This window comes from Adiantum capillus-veneris, chromosome 11, assembly GCF_014529385.1.
Source record: "Adiantum capillus-veneris isolate H3 chromosome 11, ASM1452938v2, whole genome shotgun sequence".
Lineage (NCBI taxonomy): Eukaryota > Viridiplantae > Streptophyta > Polypodiopsida > Polypodiales > Pteridaceae > Adiantum > Adiantum capillus-veneris.
The window spans coordinates 147,420,644-147,443,041 of NC_140941.1; the positions used below are offsets into that span (position 1 = coordinate 147,420,644).

The following is a 22,398-nucleotide window of genomic DNA, read 5'->3' on the forward strand; positions in this document are numbered from 1 at the left end:
GCAGAGAGCGCATGCACGTCTCTCGTTTAACTCTAGATGGTGGTGCTATGGTGGAACAAAAAAGCAAAATAAACATAATCACGGTAAAGGAAAGAGACACAATTTGGAAAGCCAAGCGGCACACAATAGAGCAGTGTGACGAGATGAACCTTAGGCTAGGAGTGTGGAAGCCCACGTGGTGCCATGAGACCAAGGTGAGAAGAACCTTTAAGGTGTTTAGGTAGGTAGGGTAGAAGGGGGCACACGCCACTAACAAGGAAAGTAAGAGAGTGGATAAGATTTGAGCAATGAGCATCTCCACGTTGGATAAAGGGCAGCTTTAGGAATATAAATGTTGACCATTTTGAGCAGCAGAGAGGAAATGACGCCCTGGCCCGACCATCATCATCGTCATCATCATCAGCAGCAGCAGCAGCGGCAGGAAACGCGCTGGACAGGAGAACAGAACAAGCGATTTGAGCAAGCGTTGGCGCTCTACTGCGCCGAGGAGGAGGTGGCGGCGGAGGCAGATGGACGATGGCTGAAGGTGGCAGCCCTGGTGCCTGGCAAGTCGGCGGCTGAAGTGAAGAGTCATTACGGTCTGCTTCTGGAAGACGTGGCTGCCATTGAGGCCGGAAAAGTTTCCACGCCCAATTACCGCGCCCACCGTGGCAGCTGCTCGTCGCCCACCCCATCTTGGGAGGAGCTGAGTGCTTTTAATAGCGGAGCTTCCATGGCGGCCGGGCTGTATCCAGCGCCCAAGGCCAAGGCTTCGGAGCAAGAGAGGAAGAAGGGGGTTCCTTGGACGGAGGAAGAGCACAGGTATGCATGCATATAAAGCCGTCTTTGCAATATAAGCGCGGCGGCCCTATTGATGAGGAGGAGGTTGTTTTGCAGGTTGTTCTTGCTGGGGCTGGACAGGTTCGGCAAGGGGGACTGGCGCAGCATCTCGCGCAACTTTGTGGTGTCGCGCACACCAACGCAGGTGGCCAGTCACGCGCAAAAGTACTTTATCCGCCTCAATTCCATCCACAAGGAAAAGCGCCGCTCAAGCATCCACGACATCACTAACGCTGCCACCGCCGCGGCCGCCTCCCCTCCCCCACCGCCGACCCCCTCCTTCCGCCCTCTCCCTCCGCTTCGTCCGGGGCCCTTTCCTCCCCTCCATCATCATCAATGACTTTATCAATTATACATTAGACTTTAAAGGCCAGACTAGTTCTATATGAGGTGTGTTTAATACGTGGCCATTCCTTCGTACATGTACATATATATATATACATGGCCCATGATCAATCACTTAATGTAACGTCAACTACCTTACTAGTGTAACTTATAGCTCCTCGGCCTAAGGGATGAATGATCCTTAGTCCGAAAGCTCGAAAACAACATATGGGGTGAGTGGGCAATAATATCGGCCATCCCCAATTATATTTAAACTACATGTGACCTTTGTGTGAATCAAATGAGCTTGAGTTCGTTGTAAAATGTGTATGGGTGAACTATTTGAGATGTGTAACCAAGGTGTAACTTGAATTTGATTGAAGGATTGTGCAAGTTAAATCAAAAAGCGGTTTTTTCCAACTTTGTATAATTTTTGAATTATTATCTTGTATAATTTTTTGGTTTTTTTCTCTCTTTATCATGTATATTCCGTTGTAGCATCTTCCTTAGTCCGAGTTTCCTTTTGGTGTGAGAGATAATGGCGCATTTGTCCGTTGTAGCAGCATAATAGCGAGGCGTCTGTTTATTAATTAAGCGTTTGTCCAAGAGAAGTAGAGAAGTGAGGTGCAGGGGAAATATTATTAAAGTATTGAAGGGACTATTTGTTGATGGATATGAGGGTAACAAATATAAGGGTAGCAATATGGGAAGTTGGTTTGCCTGTTATAGTCCACTCAAGGTGCATAGGTGGAAGCAAAAAACAATATCTAATGCATATGTCCAATGATGGGACATCCTATATATGCATACACAAAAATGCATGAAAAACAATATGTTGTACAAGAAAGATCTTTGAGGGGCTCTTCAGAAAGAAGGTGTAGCTATGAAAGCATATGTCATGGCTTTACCATCTAGTACCCTTTTCAGAAGGGGTTTCGTTGTGGAGAATATGTGCTCTCATCTTATTGTACATTGTGTGTGATTGTTGGACTCTACGTCACTCCACCAAGATTAAGTTAATAGACTTCGACTCTTATGATCATCTCATGGGTGATTCTTTGGATGTTATCTGAAACCATATTGCACTTTGCTTCTTTATCCAATAGAGCATTGCATCTGACACTTGATCTAATTGCACTAATGATGAGGACTATAGCTATTCTCATTGGTGGTTCTCTTGAAGATCCTTCTTGGTTTTTTGCGATGTCATCTTGCTTTAGCTTGGTCTCTATGGAAGATGATTTGAGACTTTGTGTTCCACTAGGGCTTTTATCTGTTGATTCAATTGACAATGAGTGATTGGTCTTTGGGTTTACCATTGCTTCCCGATTGTCCGCAAAATGATTCCCCAACATTCTGCTCATTTGTTTCCAAATATGCTAATGAATTCGAGAGAATCTTCCATCTGTGGTTGGCCACATTTTTTCTAAGTGCAAAAAGACACGAGGTTCTTGTCCAACTAAAAATCTAGCTTTACTTCAATTGACAACTTTTCTTCATGTTCACTAATAATGTTGCACTTGAACATCTCGTGATTTCTTTCTGTACTAATTGATCTTGCTGTGGCAGCATCCTTGAGTTGAACTTTTTCTACATCTCCTTTGCTTTGACCACCTACTTCATTCAATGTTGGCTCATTTTGTTGTGCTATTGCACCTTTTGCTTGCAACTGTTGAGCAGTATCTACCTGCATTTGAGTAACTTTTGATCTTAAAAGATCCATTGTACTTTCTGGCAAAATCTGTCTCTTTGGAGGAGATTTTGGTGGTGACCTTTGTGTAGCTTTTTGAGCTTTAGCTTCCGATGATTTTGACCTTGTTGTTACCTGTTCTGGCAACTTGAGGCTTTGCATCATCTTGAGATAATCCTTGACTTCAGTCTGGACATCCATAAGGGTTTGTACAAAGTCATGAACTTTTTGTTATTCATTGCCATCTGCATCTCGATATTCATATGTGAGCTTGGTCACATGAAATTTCTTGAATACTACTGGATTTGTAATCTTTTGACTTTGACTTATGGAGATTAGCTGAAACTTTTGTCCTTGACGATCTTCATAGAAGCATTTGTCAACAAATTCTGATGAAATTTGGGTCAATTCGGAACTTCCAACAACCATATGTTCTTTCAATGGTTTGTGCTTTGAAGGGGTCTGGTTAGACATTCTAGGGCTTCTAATTGATGTTGTGTTTCCTAGTACATGAGCTAAATTTGTTGGGTTTGCAGCTCCCCCCTTCCTACGATGATTACTAAAACTTTCTCCATGATAAGGGCTCAAGACTGTTTGGCTCTGGTTTGATCTCACCTTTTGAGACTGTGAAGGCATACTATGTATTGCACTATCAATGTTTGGCATTTGTAAACCCTCTGCATAGTTGCCTATTTACCTTCGTGAAACATGACGTTTTCCCAAGTCAAGCTGTAAATTGCATTGTCTTCACCTTGTTATTTTCTATCTCGTGGGTCTCCTATGACATGAGCTTTTGTGGTTTCAGGACCCAAGGCATCATAGATTGTATATTGTCGTCTATATCTACGTCGGAATACATTTTGATCAAAGTATATGCTCGTGTAGTCACAACGTTGAAGCTTGACTTCCGATGGGTGAGATTTTGGCTCTGGACATATTTCTGGGTTCACTCGTGTAATGTCATTCAGCTCTAGAGAGGATGGGCTATAATATATTCTTTCCTCTGAGATATGAAATGCCTCTTGATCTATCACTAGGCACAATTCCATGAGTTGGTATCTAGGTCTCTCAAACATTGGTCGACTCTTTTTGTACGATTGCCCTTTTTGGTGTACATAGTGTGCATATGAATTATGTGTGTCATACAATGCTAGCAGCATTCACTTTGATATGTCCCTACACTTATAAATGATTGCACAATATTGGTCGTGCATGCAGATTCACTTGCAATCCTAACACTCTTTTTGGCCTAGGGTGATAATTGGATGCTCTGACTAAATTCACTCAAGAATATGTTGTTAAAAGGTTCCAATTTAAACATTTTAGGTGTCTGTGCATCTTCATGCAGCTTCTAAATTTTCCGTGCTTTTACTGGTGCTTCTAATGGTAATACAGAAGCATATGATTGTATAAAAAATGAGGAGTTAGATGCACTTACATCAAAATTTGCATTTCCAATTTTCTTCGTGCTTCGCTTTGCAGTTGCTATGTCTTGTTGTTTGGATTTCTAGGACAATCCTCTGAAAAATGTCCACCTATTCTTCCACAATCTAAGCAATATACCATCACATGTGGTATTTCAATTAGTTCTTCCATCTCAAGCTCTTGCTTAGAAGTCTCTACTTTTGTGCTTGCCAAGTTGTCAACATCTTCTTGCATAACACTTAGCATCAGACTTTAGACTACTCCATCTTGAACTTTGTATTGCCTTTGACTTGGTTCTCCGATTAGACTTGTTTGCTTCTATTGGTTGATCTATTAGATTTTCTAGTTGTGGCTCTTGACTATACATTTGACCAGTGTAATCCATGTACAATGGTCCTAATTACATATGCACCAACTGTATGATTTGATGGCTTGTGCAGATTTCTAGATAGCTACATGAGTCAATTTTTTGGACTTCTATCTGCACCTCGTCTTTGAGCTTGCAATGCCTAGCTCCATTGAAATTTGTAAGCATCTGGGATGTCTTTGGATATGGTTTCACTCTGATCAATAGGATCTTGGCTCATGTGCTGCATTTACTGCTCATCAGATACCAATTGACCTAAAAAGTGGCTATCATCAAATAAGGATAGTGAATGAAGATATTGTAAAGACTCCTTTTTACACAATGTTTGGTCTTTATGAATATCTTGTCATGCCTTTTGGCTTAACAAATTCTCCGGCCACATTCAACCGCTTAATGAAAAAAACTTTTAGGCCCTACCACAAGTTTACTAGAGTGTTCTTTGATGATATCATCATCTACTCCAATTCTCTCGAGGGGCATAAGCAACATCTCTAGGTAACCTTTCAAGCTTTGAGGGAGAATAATATTTTTATTATTAACCAAAAGAAGAGTGAATTTTTCCTTCAAGAGATTCAATACTTAGGTCACATTATCTCTCAAGATGGTATCCTTATGGATCCATCAAAGTTAGAGGTAATAAAGGGATGGCCTAAGCCAAGGAATCTACATGAGCTATGAAGCTTTATAGGTACGTGTGCATACTATAGATGCTTCATAGAAAAAATCTTTCAAATAGCTGGAACCATTTCATGACGTAACAAAAAAGAATGTTAAGTATGTATGGACTGCCAAAGAGAAAAATTCTTTTGATAAGCTTAAAGAAAAGCTTACCTCCCAACCAATGCTTACACTACCGGAACTCTCAAAGCCATTTGAGGTCCAATGTGATGCTTGTGGAGATTGCCTTGGAGAAGTCTTGCTCCACAAAGGGCATGCCATAGCATATTTAAAGTTGAAGACTCAATACCGATGAACAAGTGTTGGGCATATATGAAAAAGAGCTACTAGCTGTTCTACATGCCCTGGACACAGGACTCCATTTATAGCAAGGAACTTTTAGGTCTTCCCTCAATGATTTCAAAAGATACCTTTCCTATAGTAGTATGGACAATGTTATTGTACGCATACTCTACAAGTGGTAGATAGTTCTCCCATTGTGAGCATTGATCCACTTTTGTAACATATGTCTTTAGTAGATTGAGAATCTTAAGGTTAGCTATCTCATTTTGGCCGTCATTTGTGGGTGATAGGCCGAAGAGAATTCAACCTTGTACCTAGATTTTCAAAGAGACCTTTCAAGGAGTTACTCTTCATTCTAGGATCTCTATCTAACACGATGGATATTGGCAATCCATGGTGTTTGAAAATCTGGGATATGGCGAGGGTTGCCATTTGGTGTGCCTTAATATTATTTTTGACATGAATAAAGTGTGCTTGCTTGCTAAACCTGTTGACTATTGTCCATATTCAAGTATTCCCATGGATAGACTTAGGTAATCCACATATAAAATCCATGGATATACTCTCCCATGGAGAATTAGGAACTGGCAATGGTTGGTGTAATCCAAGTTTCTTCTCTCTATCATACTTTGTCTTTTGACATACCACACATTTGGAAACATATTCTTGTATGTTTTCAAATCCATGGATATACTCTCCCATGGAAAATTAGCGATTGGCAAGGACTCAAGTAATCCAAGTTGCTTCTCTCTATCATACTTTGTCTTTTGACATACCACACATTTGGACATACTCTTGTATGTCCACTTTCATGGTGGGCCAATAAAAGTACGTCTCTACTCCTTGAAGAGTAGGTTGAATCCCTCTATGTCCCACATAGGAAGGAGCATGAGATTTATCCATCGCTTTCTCACAAAGGGAGTGAGTAACACATAGCCTATTGCCATGGAGAATATAACCATCCTCCAAGGTGAATGGTTACTCTTTCTTCCCTAAGGCAAGGGCTCACATTATATCCCTAAAATCAGGGTCAATAGCATATTCATCTATCATGTAAGATAGATAATTGTGAGTTGCTATAGACACCACATTTTCCCTTGATCGTCGTGATAATTCATTGGCCACGTGATTATGCTTACTAGCAATATGAAAATTGAATTGCGAAAGGAAATTTTCCCACATGTAATGGAAAGAATAATGCAATGTATGATTAAAATATGTCGCTTACATATGTGTGTTTCTAGTAAGCAAGTTCTTGGTGGAAAAATCTCCAACGTGTTGCTTGTTGTAGCACTTCCTATTTGTAGATACTCGTAGAGGCAGCTCCAAAAGGACACGTTCTTGCTTAGGTTGAGCAAGCTATCCATACCACGAATGTGTGTGTAGTTGTATTATTCTTATAAATAAACACATATGAACATGTAAGCTGGCTTTAGACAAGTGACCAAGGGTAGGACAAAAATAAGTCTTAGGATTATTTTTGTACATTGTTATACGAATGAGGTCTCACTCAAACATACAAGTATACATGAAGTTCTATGTCATATGTTTTATAGAGGACTGAGCATCTTGTCGTGTCAAAGGTGGACAATAGCTAAGCCAAAAAAAGATCCCAGAAAGGATAGAGTCCTCACCTGCATCCATTCAAACAAGACAACAGATACGTTAGCCTTGAATGTGTATTATAGGTGTCAATGGACTGTATCAGTTGTTATCCATGTCCAACTTGCAAAAAAGAAAAAAACTTAAAACTACTATCCAAAGTGATCATGTCATCTGATTCCTTAGCTAAAAAATTGTTTTGTTCAAAAAAGTTGTATTATCCCAATGATAGGAAGTAATTATATATATCGTTTCTATATAGCCCAAAAAAAAACTTACATATCATTTTGATCACTAGAAGGCCACCACACCCCTTCTAATCCAAGTGTCTTTATTAGCCCACATGTCAATATAACTTTTCCATATTGTTAGATATTACAACCTCATTCAGAAATACCATAAAGCCATAAAGTAACCCAATCACCACTTGAGATATCACCTTTTATTAAAGATCTATCGTTAGGTTAAGACAATATCCATGATCATGCCTCCATCTGCTTTGGTTTGTGTTAAGAAAAAAACTTTCTGAATCAAGTCCACCTAGACTTAATCTAGTTAAACTTATCACAAAAAAGTGTCATCGCTTAATATGTTCTTAGCCTATTAAGCATACGATATCTGATGGGATTAGAGATTACCCCAAAAGTAAGCAAACCAATAAACCCCACATCTACGTTAAAAACAATAACTGCCTCTTAGGCAACTATGCTCAATACATCAGTACCCCACTTAGAGTCAAGGGTAAACCATTCATATCTTTCCAACAAAAAGAGACTTTATTATTCACACAGAAACTTACAACAGTGAGTACAAAATGCTATTATTATAGTTGTCAGCAAAGGTTTTCAACCAAAGCAAGGGAATCATTTATGCAAGGGTTTTCGACACCCAATTTACAATGTATTAGGGTCCTAAGCTAGGTTTGTTACTTTCGGTCCATTCTAAAAAAAAAACCCGCCTACACCACAATAGTCAAAACGTTTGTGAAGTGAAATCACAGAATACAAACTGTCACAGTTATGAAGAACCACTTCTCATCACCTATAGTAAACAGTTATCATGTTTGCATATCGCCAGGTAGGTTTAGTGGGCCCATTATTTGAGCCAAAATAACAATCAATGGGAGCAAAAAATCATCCCACACACTTTCTATTTATAAACCAGACTTTAAATGAAAAAAACACATGTCAAAGAACCATCATCAGTAGCCAGTTCGAGATCAAACATCTGAATAGAAAAGCCTTCTGCTAGTCATACCTTATCACCACGCTAGGAATCACTACCAAAATGCCCAAGCCTCATCAAGTTATTATAATGCGCAGTATACCCCAAATCGTCTTCCATATTAACATGATGCAGGAAAACAAACCTTCAGGTAAAAAAATTGAGTAAAATCAGAAGTAGTCACAGTAGTTTAACGAACGTGAGAAGCGCCATCTTTAACAACCAAATCCATGGCCAGTGAGTAAACAGGTTAAAAAATGCCCTCAATACTCTCTTTCACAGACACACGCGGTACACAAATATAAAGCTAAGTGAGGGGCAAGGAGCCATCCTCACCTCCTTTTATTATGGAAGATGTAATGAGTATGACCAGTAGGGCGGGTCACTTCCATTGCTCAATTCATCAGGCTAGATATGGCAGCCGCCGAGATAACTCATCAAAGGGGAGAGAATGAGAGAGGGGGAATCATCAAAGAGCATGCAAGTGCAGAGAGATCCCGCCATAGTTATGAGGTAAAGAGAGAGATATTTGGCATGATGCAGTTAAGGAGCACATTACCACCTCTAAGTTAATTGTGTGAATGTCACATAAAACTAGGATAAAGGGTAGGCACCCCATTAGAGGTAGGACCACACTATCCCCAAGCTGAGTTTAGCTCATAAAAAATCCCCCAAACTTGAGGTGCAAGCATAGTTAGTAGAGGATCCCATAGGGTATCAAAGAAAAGCATTGAACCTACTTTGGCTTGTCTTTTATCAGTAAAATTACTTGTGTGTGTGTGTGTGTGTGTGTGTGTGTGTGTGTGTGTGTGTGTGTGTGTGTGTGTGTGTGTGTGTGTGTGTGTGTGTGTGTGTGTGTGTGTGTGTGTTTTGCTATTTTAAATCAATGCATATGCACAAACAAACATGACAATTCAAAAGAGTTGGCTTTAGACAAGGAACAAGGGGTAGCACCAAAAGAACTCAATCTTTGAATCATGTTTGTACATAGATATAAGAATGAGATCCCATTCCAGTGTTTTTGCTCAAGAGAGATTCAATACAAATCATTCTATGATGTGACAAGAGTCAGGTACATTAGTAATAGACACCAGCTATGCCAAGGTAACAAACACCATCAATTTAATAAGGTAATAAAAAACTATAATCGTGCAAGGCTAGGGAAAAAAAGTTTTTAACTAGTGAAAATAATTTACTTCAAAGTGTAGAGATCTCCACAGTGTTCACGACAAATGTGTCTCATCTTAATATATCATGCCGTTTTCAATTTCCAAAAAGCCGGTTGAGGGCAAGGGGAAAAGGAGATAATCCGCCAAAAAATAGTGTAAAAACTCATAAGAAACTTCCTCTTGGCAAATTGTAGGAAAGGAATTTTGTATGTTTGAAAAAATGATTTTTCTCAAAAAATGGTTCTCAATGTAAAACTATAGTGCTGAGGTGAGAGGTTTGTCTAGAAAGGAGCATGAGAACAAGGTCATCAAGAGTTCATCCTAGAGAGGAGAAACTTTGAAATTTTCTACATTTTTTTGTAAAACATTGACGCTTTTTCAGCTATAAAAATCTATTGATTTATTGTTTTTTGAACAAATTCAAAAAATATGTCCGTGGCTAGGATGTAATGTTGAGTTGAGTCCTTTTTAGTGGTTATTAGTGAAGGGAAGTAAATAGAGAATCATGCCTAGGTGGGAACTTATACCACTAAGTCTATTGTTGTGAGCGTTCTACATCGTAACTAGCTTGAAAATATGTTGGTAAGGACATGTGTGCGCGTGTGTTAGCTCCCATGTTCAAATCTTATAGCTAAATGAAGCAGTTAGGAGCTACTTAGTCAATGAATAATGTGTGTGTGTGTGTGTGTGTGTGTGTGTGTGTGTGTGTTTTGTTGTTGTTCTGAATTAATGCATATACACAAACAAACATAACAATTCAAAAGCATTTGTCTTTAGACAAGGAACAAGGGGTAGCACAAAAAAAACTCAATCTTTGAATTATTTTTGTACATAGATATAAGAATGAGGTCCAATTCCAGTATCTTTGCTCAAGAGAGAGTCACTACAAGTCATTCTATGATGTGACAAGAGTCGAGTATATTAATAGACGCCTGCTATGCCAAAAAAATCTAAGAAAGGATAGAGTCCTCACTTGCATCCATTCAAACAAGACAACATATATGTTAGCCTTGAATCTGTTTATATGTGTCGATCAGTTGTTATCCATGTCCATTTTACAACTTTTTTAACATAAAACCTATTGTCCCGAGTATTTTTAACTTTCTCTCTATTTTTTTAAAAATATGTTTTCTATTTTTATTTACATTCCTTTTTCCTTGCAATCACAAAGTTCATCACTCCTTTGAGATACAAGTGGATTTACTATAGGTTATAAATAAGGTTATTAGGTCTCCCCAATCTCAAAAAAATAAAAATTCTCTCAAAACATATTAAGTGCATAAGTGAAGGGTGAGCTTAAGAAATGAAAAGACGGATGAAGGTGGAAAGTCAAAAGATAGATGAAGGCGGAAGTCAAAAGACAAATGAAGGTGAAAAGTCAAAAGACCTTTTGTGTCCATATAAAGAGGTGTTTCTCTTCTCCTTCATTTTTTCTTTAGCGTTTTTCTTCTCTTCTCTTTAGTGTTTTCTTTGCACTCTCTCTTCTCTCTCTCTCTCTCTCTCTCTCTCTCTCTCTCTCTCTCTCAATGTTGTATCCATCCTTCCAAGCTAATACCAATGCAAATCTACGTGCTTCGTCATTACCCATTGCTATGTGCTATAGACTAGCACGTTGTTTTTTTGTTGAGAGAATCTTTGAATTAAGAATACCTTCACTATTGCAAATTTATGTGCTTCATCATTGCCCATTTCTATGCGCTATAGACTAGTGCGCCGTTTCTTTTGTTGAGGGAATCTTTGAAATAAGAATACCTTTTAATTTTTTTGAAGCCATTAGGAATACCTCAATTTTTAGAGCCATTAAATAGTTATTTAAATATTTTAAAATTCTAATCAAAAGGTCACTACCCCTTCTGATCCAAGTGTCATATGCCCATCCCCACCCTTTTTTTTAAATTGTAACTAATCAAACCATTGGTGCCATGCAACATAATGTTGTTATTTTGTGGTCCGTACAGAGATAATACAACTTCTTGCCCTACCGGCTATTTACCAAGCTGTTCAGAGATTTGTCCAAAGCAAAGAGATGCCCTATTCAATGTATTAAAAAACCAATACCCGCTCCATAGTCTTTATTCCAAAGAAAATACATCTTTAAGAGACATTGTCTAAGCCATTACCACATTTTAAATGCTTCAAGTTTAAGTATAATTGAAAACCCAAGTCGAAGATGGAGCCAAATATTGCTCAATCAATCTCAGGCTCTTTTTGCCAAATAACTGAGAGTACACGAATGGACGAGATGCCATCCCTTATTTTTCACCTATAACAACCTTACAACAGACTAGTTCATGACAGAAAATCGATATCCGTGAGTTTTTTAAAAAAAAAACCATATACGAGTACATTTAGTATGCATTTAGGGTAGGCAACCATATCAAATGCCAAGTGCCTAGGTTGTGAATAGAACCACAAGTATACAAATCCAAAAAGAATCTTTCAATAGAGTTTGTGCATATCATGGTAGACCATATCAAGCAGACACACATACAAACATTGATACTGCAACTAGCCATAATTGATTGGACCTAGGCCACACAAAAACCATGCAGATTTTGTGATGAGCACGATAAAACCCTTTAAGTAGTGAAGGTATAGATTATGTGTAGCACCACCATTGTGCCATGTATCAAGCCCTTCATGCAGCAGTTTTCAGTATGCAGAGATTACAAGTTGCGCCCCGGCCGGGTAGTACACACAGTAAGGCACATCCAACTTAATTAAGCACGACATCATTGAGAATGTTTAGGTGGGCGGGGTGCCACCCCCCCCCCCCCCCCCCCCCCCCCCCCCCCCAATTTTTTTAACCCTAAAAAAACACATGTGTCAAATACTCAATTTATGCCAGATAGCAAGCCAAGAAACACCATATGGCAGTGAGAATAATCTAATTACACATCAATGTCAGTATGTCGAGAGAAAAAAACCAAATATGTATAGGGTGCAGTAATCGGTTAAAACCCAAGTAAAAGATGCAAACCAGAACCAGATAATTACCAACCTGAGATGGTTGTTGCACCAATTCCATAATGCATAGTAAGCAACAATGCACACTCTACTCTCTTTCACATACACATACCAATGCAAACAATTCTAAGTGAGGGGCCAAAGAAACCCTCACCTCTTTTTATAGCAAAGGGTTATATGGTTGAGGCCCCATGTGTTTATAGGGTGGCTAAAATCCCCACCACGATCTGATCATTCGGCAGGTGCAGGCTTCCATGCAGCAGCACACCCCATGCAGCCACCAATGGTAACATAGTAGGAGCATATATGATGAGAGAGAGGGGGGGGAAGGGTAGGAGAATGCACAATAGAGCAGGTGCATGTATACGATGGATAGGGTTTATGCGACAAGGGAAGAGAGAGAGGGAGGGGGTAGTAAGGTCGTGAATGCACCTCGTAAGAGTAAGCTGAGGTTAAGAAAACTTTAAGTGCCATGTCCAATGGATTGAGAATTATCACGCTCCCATTAAGAGTGTTCTCCCATGAGGATCATGGTATGTAAGAAGCCACCAAGTGTGGATCCCCCAGCAAGAGAGAGGAACACTAGTTCCCTCGGGGAGATCCCCCGTTATTATATATATTAAGTGGTAACGAGAGTTTAGGATTAAAAATTGCTCAAGGTTCAAGGTATCCCTAGTCACTAAAAACATGCTTTAAAATTCTACTTGCCATCGATCGCCTGCTACAGAATGGGCCGACCATGGTCCATTCTTGGTCGTCAGAGGCGCTCGGAGTTAGCCACGCCAACATCTGTAATAAAGAAATCATGTAGGGCTGACACGTCAGTGCACAGAATATAGGGGCTACATTTCTACGGTTGATAGCAACGGTTGACTTGCCTTGGACGGTGGCTATGTCAAAATTAGACGACCATCGCCTGTGACAAATGCAAGAAAGTGGTGCCACATTCACACAAGCACAGAGAGATATTGATGACCTTTTTGTCAGTAATGTTTTCTCTTGGCGTTGAATGCAGGATATGCTCAAACAAATACAGGGTCAAGAAGCTTTATGTTGGTTTCACTAGATGCAAAGTAAAGGCCTCTCTATGTACGCTAAATGTGTGCCCTCCAAGTGACCCCACATAACAACCAAAAAGGTCAAGAAATATCCTAGAGCGCTTTAAGTGCAGCAAGTGTGAAGGCATGTGGTCCTAACGCATTGTTGTCATGGATGAGAGAATTCACGATGAGATTTCCTCGTGGGGTTGTTGGTGGCACCTTCAGTGCTTCATGCAAGCACAAAGAGTTCTTGATGACCTTTTGTACACACTAAACAAGGATAGAGTTATAAAGTTGTCTGTTGTTTTCATAAGTTGCAAAATGAAGGCCTTTCTCCAGATGCAATCACCACCTATGCTTGCACCTTAAAGGTATATGGCCTTATGCAAGATGTTGTCATGCATGATAAGATTCAGAATGAGATAGCTAGTTGTGGGATGTATCATGCTTTGGCCAAATCTGGGGCGAGTTTCTTAGCCCGACCAGTTTGTGTGGGCACCCAACTTCAAATCAGCATCTCGCCACCCCTTCATTGAGTGTCCCCCAAGTGGCGCAGCCCTTTGCGTCCATTGCAGTAAGAGGATTGTCTCTCTCACCAACAAGAAATTCTTACATTGCATTCTTCTTCTGAGAGTGAGCAACAATCCCACTTAGATGTTTGTACAATTAACAGAACACTTATTTTGACTTCCCACGAGCTCACAAGAAGTTTTGGACAAATTCTCACAATAATTCCCACATTGGGACTTACCTCAACATCATGAGCTTTGGTGAGGGAGGCACTGCATACCTAGCTAGGTACGATTGGGGGTAGGGGATCTCCGTCCTGGTGGTCCCCTGGGCCCAATCGTACCTAGCTAGGTATGCGGTGCCTCTCGAGAAGAAGCTCATGATGTTGTGCATTGTATGAAAAACATTGTGAAAGACTCCGTTTTCCTACATGAGAAAATTTCTAAATCTTCTTGTGGCTGCAGATACCCTCTCTCTCTAAGTAGAGTAGCTACTCTTTTGTTTGTTGTGAGAGGAAGAGCATGTGCAGACAATACGATCTATATTTTTTAGAGAAAGACTCAATTTTTGTAATCGTCTGATTTTGTGTTCACAAAGCAGTAGTAAATCCACTGACAAATCCAAGAAAGAGGAGTCAAATGCAAAACAACCTGGAGCTTTGTTGCCATAGTCATGTTGGGCATATACTTCAATCAAGAGAACTTTTGTGCTTTTTGTAGTAACGTATAGTTGTGGAGCTCAGTGTGTATCCTGCTCACTTGGCAGAGATCCTTTCCCTAAGCGTAGGCTTTCAATCCAATCAAAAAAGAAAAACGTGTTGCAGTGTGTTGTTGTCACCATATGCAAAGGGAAGGCCTCTTTCCAGATGCAATCACCTATGCTTACACCTTGAAGGCATGTGGCCTTACGAAAGACCTTCACATGGGTGGGAGTATTCCAATTGGCCTATTGAAGAGATGTGCTTGGTGCTTGGTTGATCGATATGTTGGTCAACTTTCATCACTTCCTACAAGCATGGGCAAGAAGGATTTCCCATCTCCAAGCTGGTCTTCACGTTGCTGCAAGATGATCTTTGTCAAAGTGCAATGTTGCAAGCTAGTCTTCATCTCCAAGCTGAGAATCATGTTGCTCCAAGGCTTTCAGATATTTCATAAAGAAAAATCATTTCTTTTAGCCATCCTCTATAGGATGTCTCTTGGGGTTGTTGGGATGTATGTATGCCAAGTGTGGTGTCCTCACAATAGCACAAAAACTTCTTGAACGTCATCCGCTTTAAGATGTCGTCCCTTGCAGTGGCTTAAGTGCAAGAGATACCCAACATCGCTAATGCAAGGAAGATCTAGGATATTTTAATTGGATGCAAAGTTAGGTTTCTCACTAAACAAAGCCTCTTGGAGTGCTCTTATAAAAGGATATGCCGAGCAAGGGCAGGCCGACGAAGCTCTAAACTATTTTTGTTGGGATGCAACACGAGGGCAACTCCCCTACTGCAATTTTCTTTCTCAATGTGCTCAATGCATGGATTGCTGCTCAAAGGCTCCTGGAAATATATTTTCCTTGCCAATTCTTTGGCTCATATGTATGCCAAATGTAGTGTTGTAATGGAAATGGACTATGAACATTGAGAATAGTAGAATTAAGAAAACTATAGTGAGCATTTTTATGAGACTACTTTGAGAGGTAGAAACATAACCATTATACTGAACAATACTTTTGATTAGAGGTAGCAACATAACCATTATACTCAATTAACTTGGCATGAAAAATACTTTTCCAGAGAGAGAATTAGAGAACTTGACAACAGTTGAGGACCGGATTTATGTGGATCCAGCTCGTCCCGCCTCCTAAAGGCTTTTGTATTATAGTTTCTCATATAAAGAGAGACTTGGTACAATACAAGCTTTGTGTTCCTTGAAACCTTGATGGTGCAATGAAGATAGAGAGTTTCATGCACCACAAATATGCCCGTAACTTAGCTAAATGAAAGCTTTAACTTGTCCCCAACCTCAGTCCCAAGACCTCAAACACCTTCGAAGGTGGAGAGAGCTAGCAGGGAATGAGGGTAGGGAAGACGAAGAAGAAGCATTCTTATGAGAAAGAGATAGTTTCTCACTTATCATCACTCTTGTTGCTTAGCATAGCATATTAGCATAGTAATGATGATGAAGAAGATGGAATTCTTCAGCATTGAAGCATGGCTCTTGGTTGGATTTGCATTCCATAGCAAAGAGTGTTGGTGTAGGCTCTCAACTTCTCAACAAGCTTGGAGAAGGAGATAAAGTTCTTGCACTTAGCCCTTCACACAATGAGAGAGAGAGAGAGAGAGAGAGAGAGAGAGAGAGAGAGAGAGTGAGGATGTATATCTTGCAAGCAAGCCCCCTAGTTGCTTGGGTCGACCCCCTCTTTTAGCTCGTGCTTGTAGCTCATTGGCTTTCTCAAGTCTAGCCAATCACAAGCTTTGGTCACAACTAGCAATAGAGGTAGCCTTTGGACAAGTCCTCAAGCACCTTGGCCCCAACATGCTCAAGTTTGACTTTCAAGCCCTCAAGCACCTTGGCCCCCAACATGCTTAAGCACCTCAAGCACCTTAGTCACAAGCATGGGATTAGCAAGAGCATGGTATCTCTCTCTCTCATGCCCCTAGCTTCAAGGGTTCGCCCCTTCCTTGTAGGGATTCGCTTTGACTTCAAGCACATGCCTAGCTTGACCAAGCACCTTAGTCATCAAGAATCTCAAGCACCTTAGTCATCAAGAATCTCAAGCGTAGGCCTAGCTTAACCTAAGGTCTAAGGACTTTTACACTAACCTTTGGAGGTATTTAATGAAGCTAACCCTAAGGTCATTTAAGCTCCGTTATGCAAACATTGTTCTTCAATAGACCATCTCCTTGTGAGCTCTTGCTGAGATAAAACAATCTCCTTTTGGCCTCGTACTAAGCTTAATCTAAAAACACATATCTACATTCTAGCTCTTGTTTCCCTTTTATCTTCCCATCTTAAATTATCAGTTTAACATGAGAAAATCATTTGGGTAGAGCTAGATATTAGATTTTATGAAAAGTGTCCTTTTAAGAAAGCACCAAAAGATGTTGCAGCATCTGTTAATGAGTGATTCTTATCCAGATGTTGGCATGTCAGAGACCACAAAAATTTGAATGCATGAGGATTAAGAATGGTGCTCAAAAGCAACCAGGATATAGTTGCTAGTCTGTTGCAAGTGGAAGGGCTCAATGATTTGTTGATGAAGCTATCAAGTAACACTTGTGAACATGTTATTAACATGTTACCAGCTTCTCATATTCACAAAATTGCCGGTTTGGGGAAACTTGAGAACCGGCCAAAATCCCACTGGGTTTTTTGCTTAGCCCGGTGGGCCTGTTGGGTATCTTTATACCCAACGGTCTCCGTTGGGGTCGTCAGTAAGCTCGGTGGGCTACATTTTCCTATATATAGCTGACCCCAATGGGCCCTTTGGGATATATTTCCTGGCCATCTTCTCACTCACAGGTACTGAGATTTGTATGTGTGGGTGTGTGTGATCGTGCGAGCAGTTGTACACAGTCACGGTGCATGGCTAGATGTGTGCAGCCCGCTACACGAGGGGTGCATGCGTCTGTAAGACCATTCTTTGGAATGGTGATTATCATGGGGCACTTGGTCGGTAACAAGACTGAGTAGTGTCCTATGATAAGTACGACACATCCTAGTGGTACTAGTCGATAACGCTATAATAATAGTATCTTTATGACGATGTCACCATCCCTTCCCTTTATCAAATGCAAGCATAAGGTCGGTAACGGAGCTAAGTTATGTCTGTATTCGAGCAAAACCTTCTTGGTAACGCAACAAAATGGTGTCGTTCTAGTGCACATTGTATTTTTTGCATATTGCATCATTTGGTCGATAACTGGCCAAAAATTGTAAATTTGTTTAGTTTACTAGTGACACAACTTGTATTGTTTTTATGTGTGGGATTCATGTGATAGTTGGTTGGTAACAAGACTTGAGTATTTCTCAAATCATAGTTTTCATTTTATCTTCCTCTTCATTTTGCTAAACCTCTAAAGTTTATGAATATTATTTAATCTCTCTCTATCTCTATATTCCAAAAAAAGATTCACACCATGCAATATCTCTCTCTCTCTCTCTCTCTCTCTCTCTCTCTCTCTATCATTATGAACCTATAAAACAATTGAAAATGCTACTTTTAATTCACTCTATTTCTCTTTACACACTTTCAAAATATAACTTAAATTTCAAAAGTACTTTTTGTGTCTGTAACATGAAGTAATTACAAAAATTGATTCAAAATCTAGTCTGGATCTCACTCTCTTTCTCTCTCTCTCTCTCTCTCTCTCTCTCTCTCTCTCTCTCTCTCTCTCTCTCTCTCTCTCTAAAAATGTGGATTAAGTTAAAAATCCCTAAAGAGCTACTCTTTGTTACTCTATTTTCAAGATTTCAAAATCATATGTAGTGCAACAATTCCAAACAATAAAACAAATCCATGAAAAGATAAAACAATTCCAAACAAACATTACTTTTGTCTATCTTTAAAATTTAGGAAACTATTCTAAATGCCTTCTAATATCATCTCTCTCTCTCTCTCTCTCTCTCTCATTCTCTCTCATTTTAGTGTAAATGGATAGCAATGTGATGTTTTGCTTGATGTATAATTAATTATCTGGTTACTACTGTCTAACGCGTTGTTTTTATTTTTGTTTTTATTTTCAAATATATGTATGCTTACTAAGTGTCTGTTGTTGTAATACTTCTTGAAGTATAATTAATGGTCTAGTTACCGTTGTTTAACTCTCATTTTAGGGTAAATGGATAGTAATGTAATGTTTTGCTTGATTTACAATAAATATTTATGGTTGTTATTGTCTGACACTTTGTTTTTGTTTTTATTAAGTGATTTGTGTTGTAATAGTTATAGCTCTTGCTATCTTTGGGAACACCATGCTTTCCACATTTTGTGTGCCCTACGCACAAAAGTAGTCATTATAGTATCGCAAAATGTAGATGAGTCCATAAGGAAAGTCAATGAGTCTAATATCCTCATGTGAGATCTTGTTGAGCAGATTTGGAAAAATACATTGCGTCGACTCCGAAGAGACGCAATGCAGAATTGTGTGAAAGGCAAAAGCTAGCCGATTTTAATTACCAACACAAAACTTGCACCATTTTGGGAAGTATGTGCGTTGCATACGAGGATTTAGAAGATTTGGCACCAATTCTGTTTATTTGCATCGACCGCAACTATGGGATGCAATATGGAACGAGCAGAAGGTGAAGAGCAAGCACATGAGGACATTAGATACAGAGTTACGTCCAAAAAGAGTGTGCATCACCCAAGACACAGCCGCTACATCATCCGGGCAGCCAGACGTTACAGGGACAAGGGCAATTATGCGCATTGTTTACAACTCCATGTGCATACATCTCATCGGCATTCTGCACGAGGCATTGATTGAAGGACAAACAATTGGTTCAAGGGCCTTTGGTGAAGTAAAAGAGTGCAAAGTTCAAAGGATTTCATTTCTTCCTGAGCACAAAACATATTGTGGAAAGTTGTAGAAGGGAAATGGAGACTTCAAGTTCGAGAGCTTTCAAACAGAGCAGGCCATCCAAGTATTGCACCCAACAATCATCAGGTGCATTTCTTTCACAAATGAGTCACCTTGGATTACAATGTCTCCTTACTATAATGGTGGCTCACTTGGCAACATACTCTTGAAGGTGCCCTTCAAATACAATGAATTTGCCAGAGCGATGTATTGCTTGGATCAAGGGTGGAAAAAGTCTCCCCCTCCCAAAATGCGACTAAGCTGGGAGTATCTTGCCAAAGTCAAAGAGGTAGTGATGAATATGCCACACATTATGCATGCTCTCGTGGATGGCATGGCAGTTGCACATATGGCGAGCATTATTCACACCGATCTACACCCATTTAATATAGTGTTGGACTTCACTAAAGATTTGAAGGCACGCATTGGCATCAGTGATTGGGGAATTCTACTAAGAGCACCCAAAAAGAGAATTTTGCTTAGTTTTGTATATGAGCTAGACACAAACTCAAAAAAGGTGGCACATGCTCAATCTATGTTGATCGAGAGAGACAAAAGCGAGGATGGCTGGCGCCCAAGTTATATGATCCCCTTCTTGAAGATGCCTATACTCCAGCAAGCAATGTCTATGCTCTAGGATAATACTGCAAGTGCTATATGATTTTTAGAAGGCTGTATAGGATCTGTGGATGGGCGGCAATACCCACAAAAAAGCCATAATGGACGCTATACTTTATAGAGCCAGAAATTGGATGTTCTTTCCCAATCATGAAGAGAGAAAATCTATGATGCAAGTGGCAGAGTTTTTTAGGTCATTGAAAATTGAGCCAGCCAGAATGCAATACCCGCTAGTCAAACTCTCTCTGTTGTTTAATCCAATTCTATAATTGAACATGAACTACATATTTGAAATATGTGGTCAAGATAATTTGAGATGTGGTTAAAATAATTTGTTTGGTCTCATGTTTGAGGTGTACTTGTCTTTATTGGATGCTTTCCACTAATTTTTGCATTCCATCTTTCAATCTTTGAGGCCAATGAGATGAAATTCTTATGTATTAATCTTTCATTCACCAAGTTTCTTATATTATCTATATTTTTGTAGATATGGTAGACGATAAAGATAACAAGCACCATGAGTTGGCTAGAAAGGCATATGAGCGACTTAAAGCTCTTGTACAAGGTTTGATTGCCTTCCAGGCAACTAGAACGGCCTGCAGATTGTTTAAAAAGGCAAACCCTAGTCATTCCCAATGGAGTGACATAAAAAAACAATTCACAAAGGTTATGATCAAAGAGATACGACAGTGCCCAGAAGGTGAGATCAAGAAGGGAAGATGGAAGGTGTCAAGGTGCCAAAATAATGACATCAAACTCTACGTTGAGCAGATCTTCCTAGAGGTGTACGGCCATCCTCTTCATAATGCAGAGATGTCACCGTTAGCACCCATGATATTGGTGAGGAGACAGTGACATTAACAAGACAAGAGTTTGATTTTATGGTGAAAGGAGTTGGAATGGAGTTGAGAAAGGTTAAAGAAAGCATGGGGGCAAATCTCGTAGAGAAAGAGCAAGAAGCATTGATACTATCGCAAGCGCACACCACCCCTCCCCCGACTAGCGCAAGGGTTGAAGTGCAACTTAACAAGCTTAGTTAATATGTGTAGGGTCTTTCTCAATGTTTAAATCCTATATGCCAAGGCGATCACATCTCCCACTTTTTAACACATCCTGAAGTTGTGGGCGTCTCAAATGTGGCTAGCAATTCCTCCACCAAACAATGTTCCCTATGCTACAAAGTCTACGACGATTGGAGTGGCCATTATATGTTGCCATGTGGACACTATTACCATCTTATATGCTTGGTGAGGCAAATGCAAATATGTCCACATGCGCATTGTGCGGTGCAGCAATTAATGAAGGCCTATATACCATACTTGGCATGGCCAATGAATACAAACCACCGTGGTTGCAAGAGGCAACTCCTAGTGTACTTCAAAATCTATTCCAAGACGAAAACTAATTGTACTCTTTTACTAATGACACTCTTTTACATAGTCAATGAAATTGTTGCTTAATCTTTATTATTTTCATTTTCCAAGATTCTGCCATCTATGTCTCCTTTGTCGCATGCTTGATTGAGCTCATCTAAGTCTATATCAAGATTTTCCTCGAGCTCAAGGCTTGTGCACATCAGAGGTCCAACGTCAAAGTGTTCATCTTCTACATCATCGCAATCATAAATCCATCCGAGCATATTTTCTTCATATTCTTTGCTTTCAATGTGCCGCAGAATTTTTTCATTGCAATACATATATACAAGTTTATATGCACAATCCACAAGAAGTCAATTACGAGTAGTGCTATGAATATATTTTTACATGCTCCAAATTCTTTCTGAGCTTGAATTTGAAGAACAATGGCTTGAAACCTTCATCGCAAGCTTACCCAACAAAGCATAGTGTTCTTCACCATTCATCATCCACCATTTCCATGCAGGCTTCTCTTTTGCCATTTGTTGAACAAGAGTTTTTGAAAATATACCTTCTTTCAATCCAAAGGAGGACATTTCTTTTATGTATTTGACACAATCATCAACATTGGCATAGCAAGTTTTTACCACTGTGTAAAAATCATGAACCTCTTCAACATTGGAAGTCAATATTCTGGTATTCAGGATCTAGCATGTAAGTAGCTTTGTGTAATGGTGTATGCGCTCCAATCCATCTAGCATG

The 22,398-nt window shown here is 39.7% G+C and overlaps 1 protein-coding gene across 1 annotated transcript; it reads left to right on the plus strand.

Annotated features, from left to right (window-relative positions):
- Positions 1-344: 344 nt before the first annotated feature.
- On the plus strand, positions 345-1,278 carry LOC147448188 (transcription factor SRM1-like). Its single transcript, XM_086524052.1, has 2 exons — positions 345-801; positions 877-1,278. Exons 1-2 carry the CDS (start codon positions 362-364, stop codon positions 1,157-1,159), a joined length of 723 nt encoding a protein of 240 aa, XP_086380178.1. The 5' UTR covers positions 345-361; the 3' UTR covers positions 1,160-1,278.
- Positions 1,279-22,398: the final 21,120 nt, after the last annotated feature.

Bases quoted from the DNA above. Each gene is read 5' to 3' on its own strand.
- LOC147448188 (XM_086524052.1), top strand. From the start codon at position 362: ATGACGCCCTGGCCCGACCATCATCATCGTCATCATCATCAGCAGCAG. The intron at 802-876 runs GTATGCATGCAT...GTTGTTTTGCAG, and splicing joins TGGACGGAGGAAGAGCACAG to GTTGTTCTTGCTGGGGCTGG.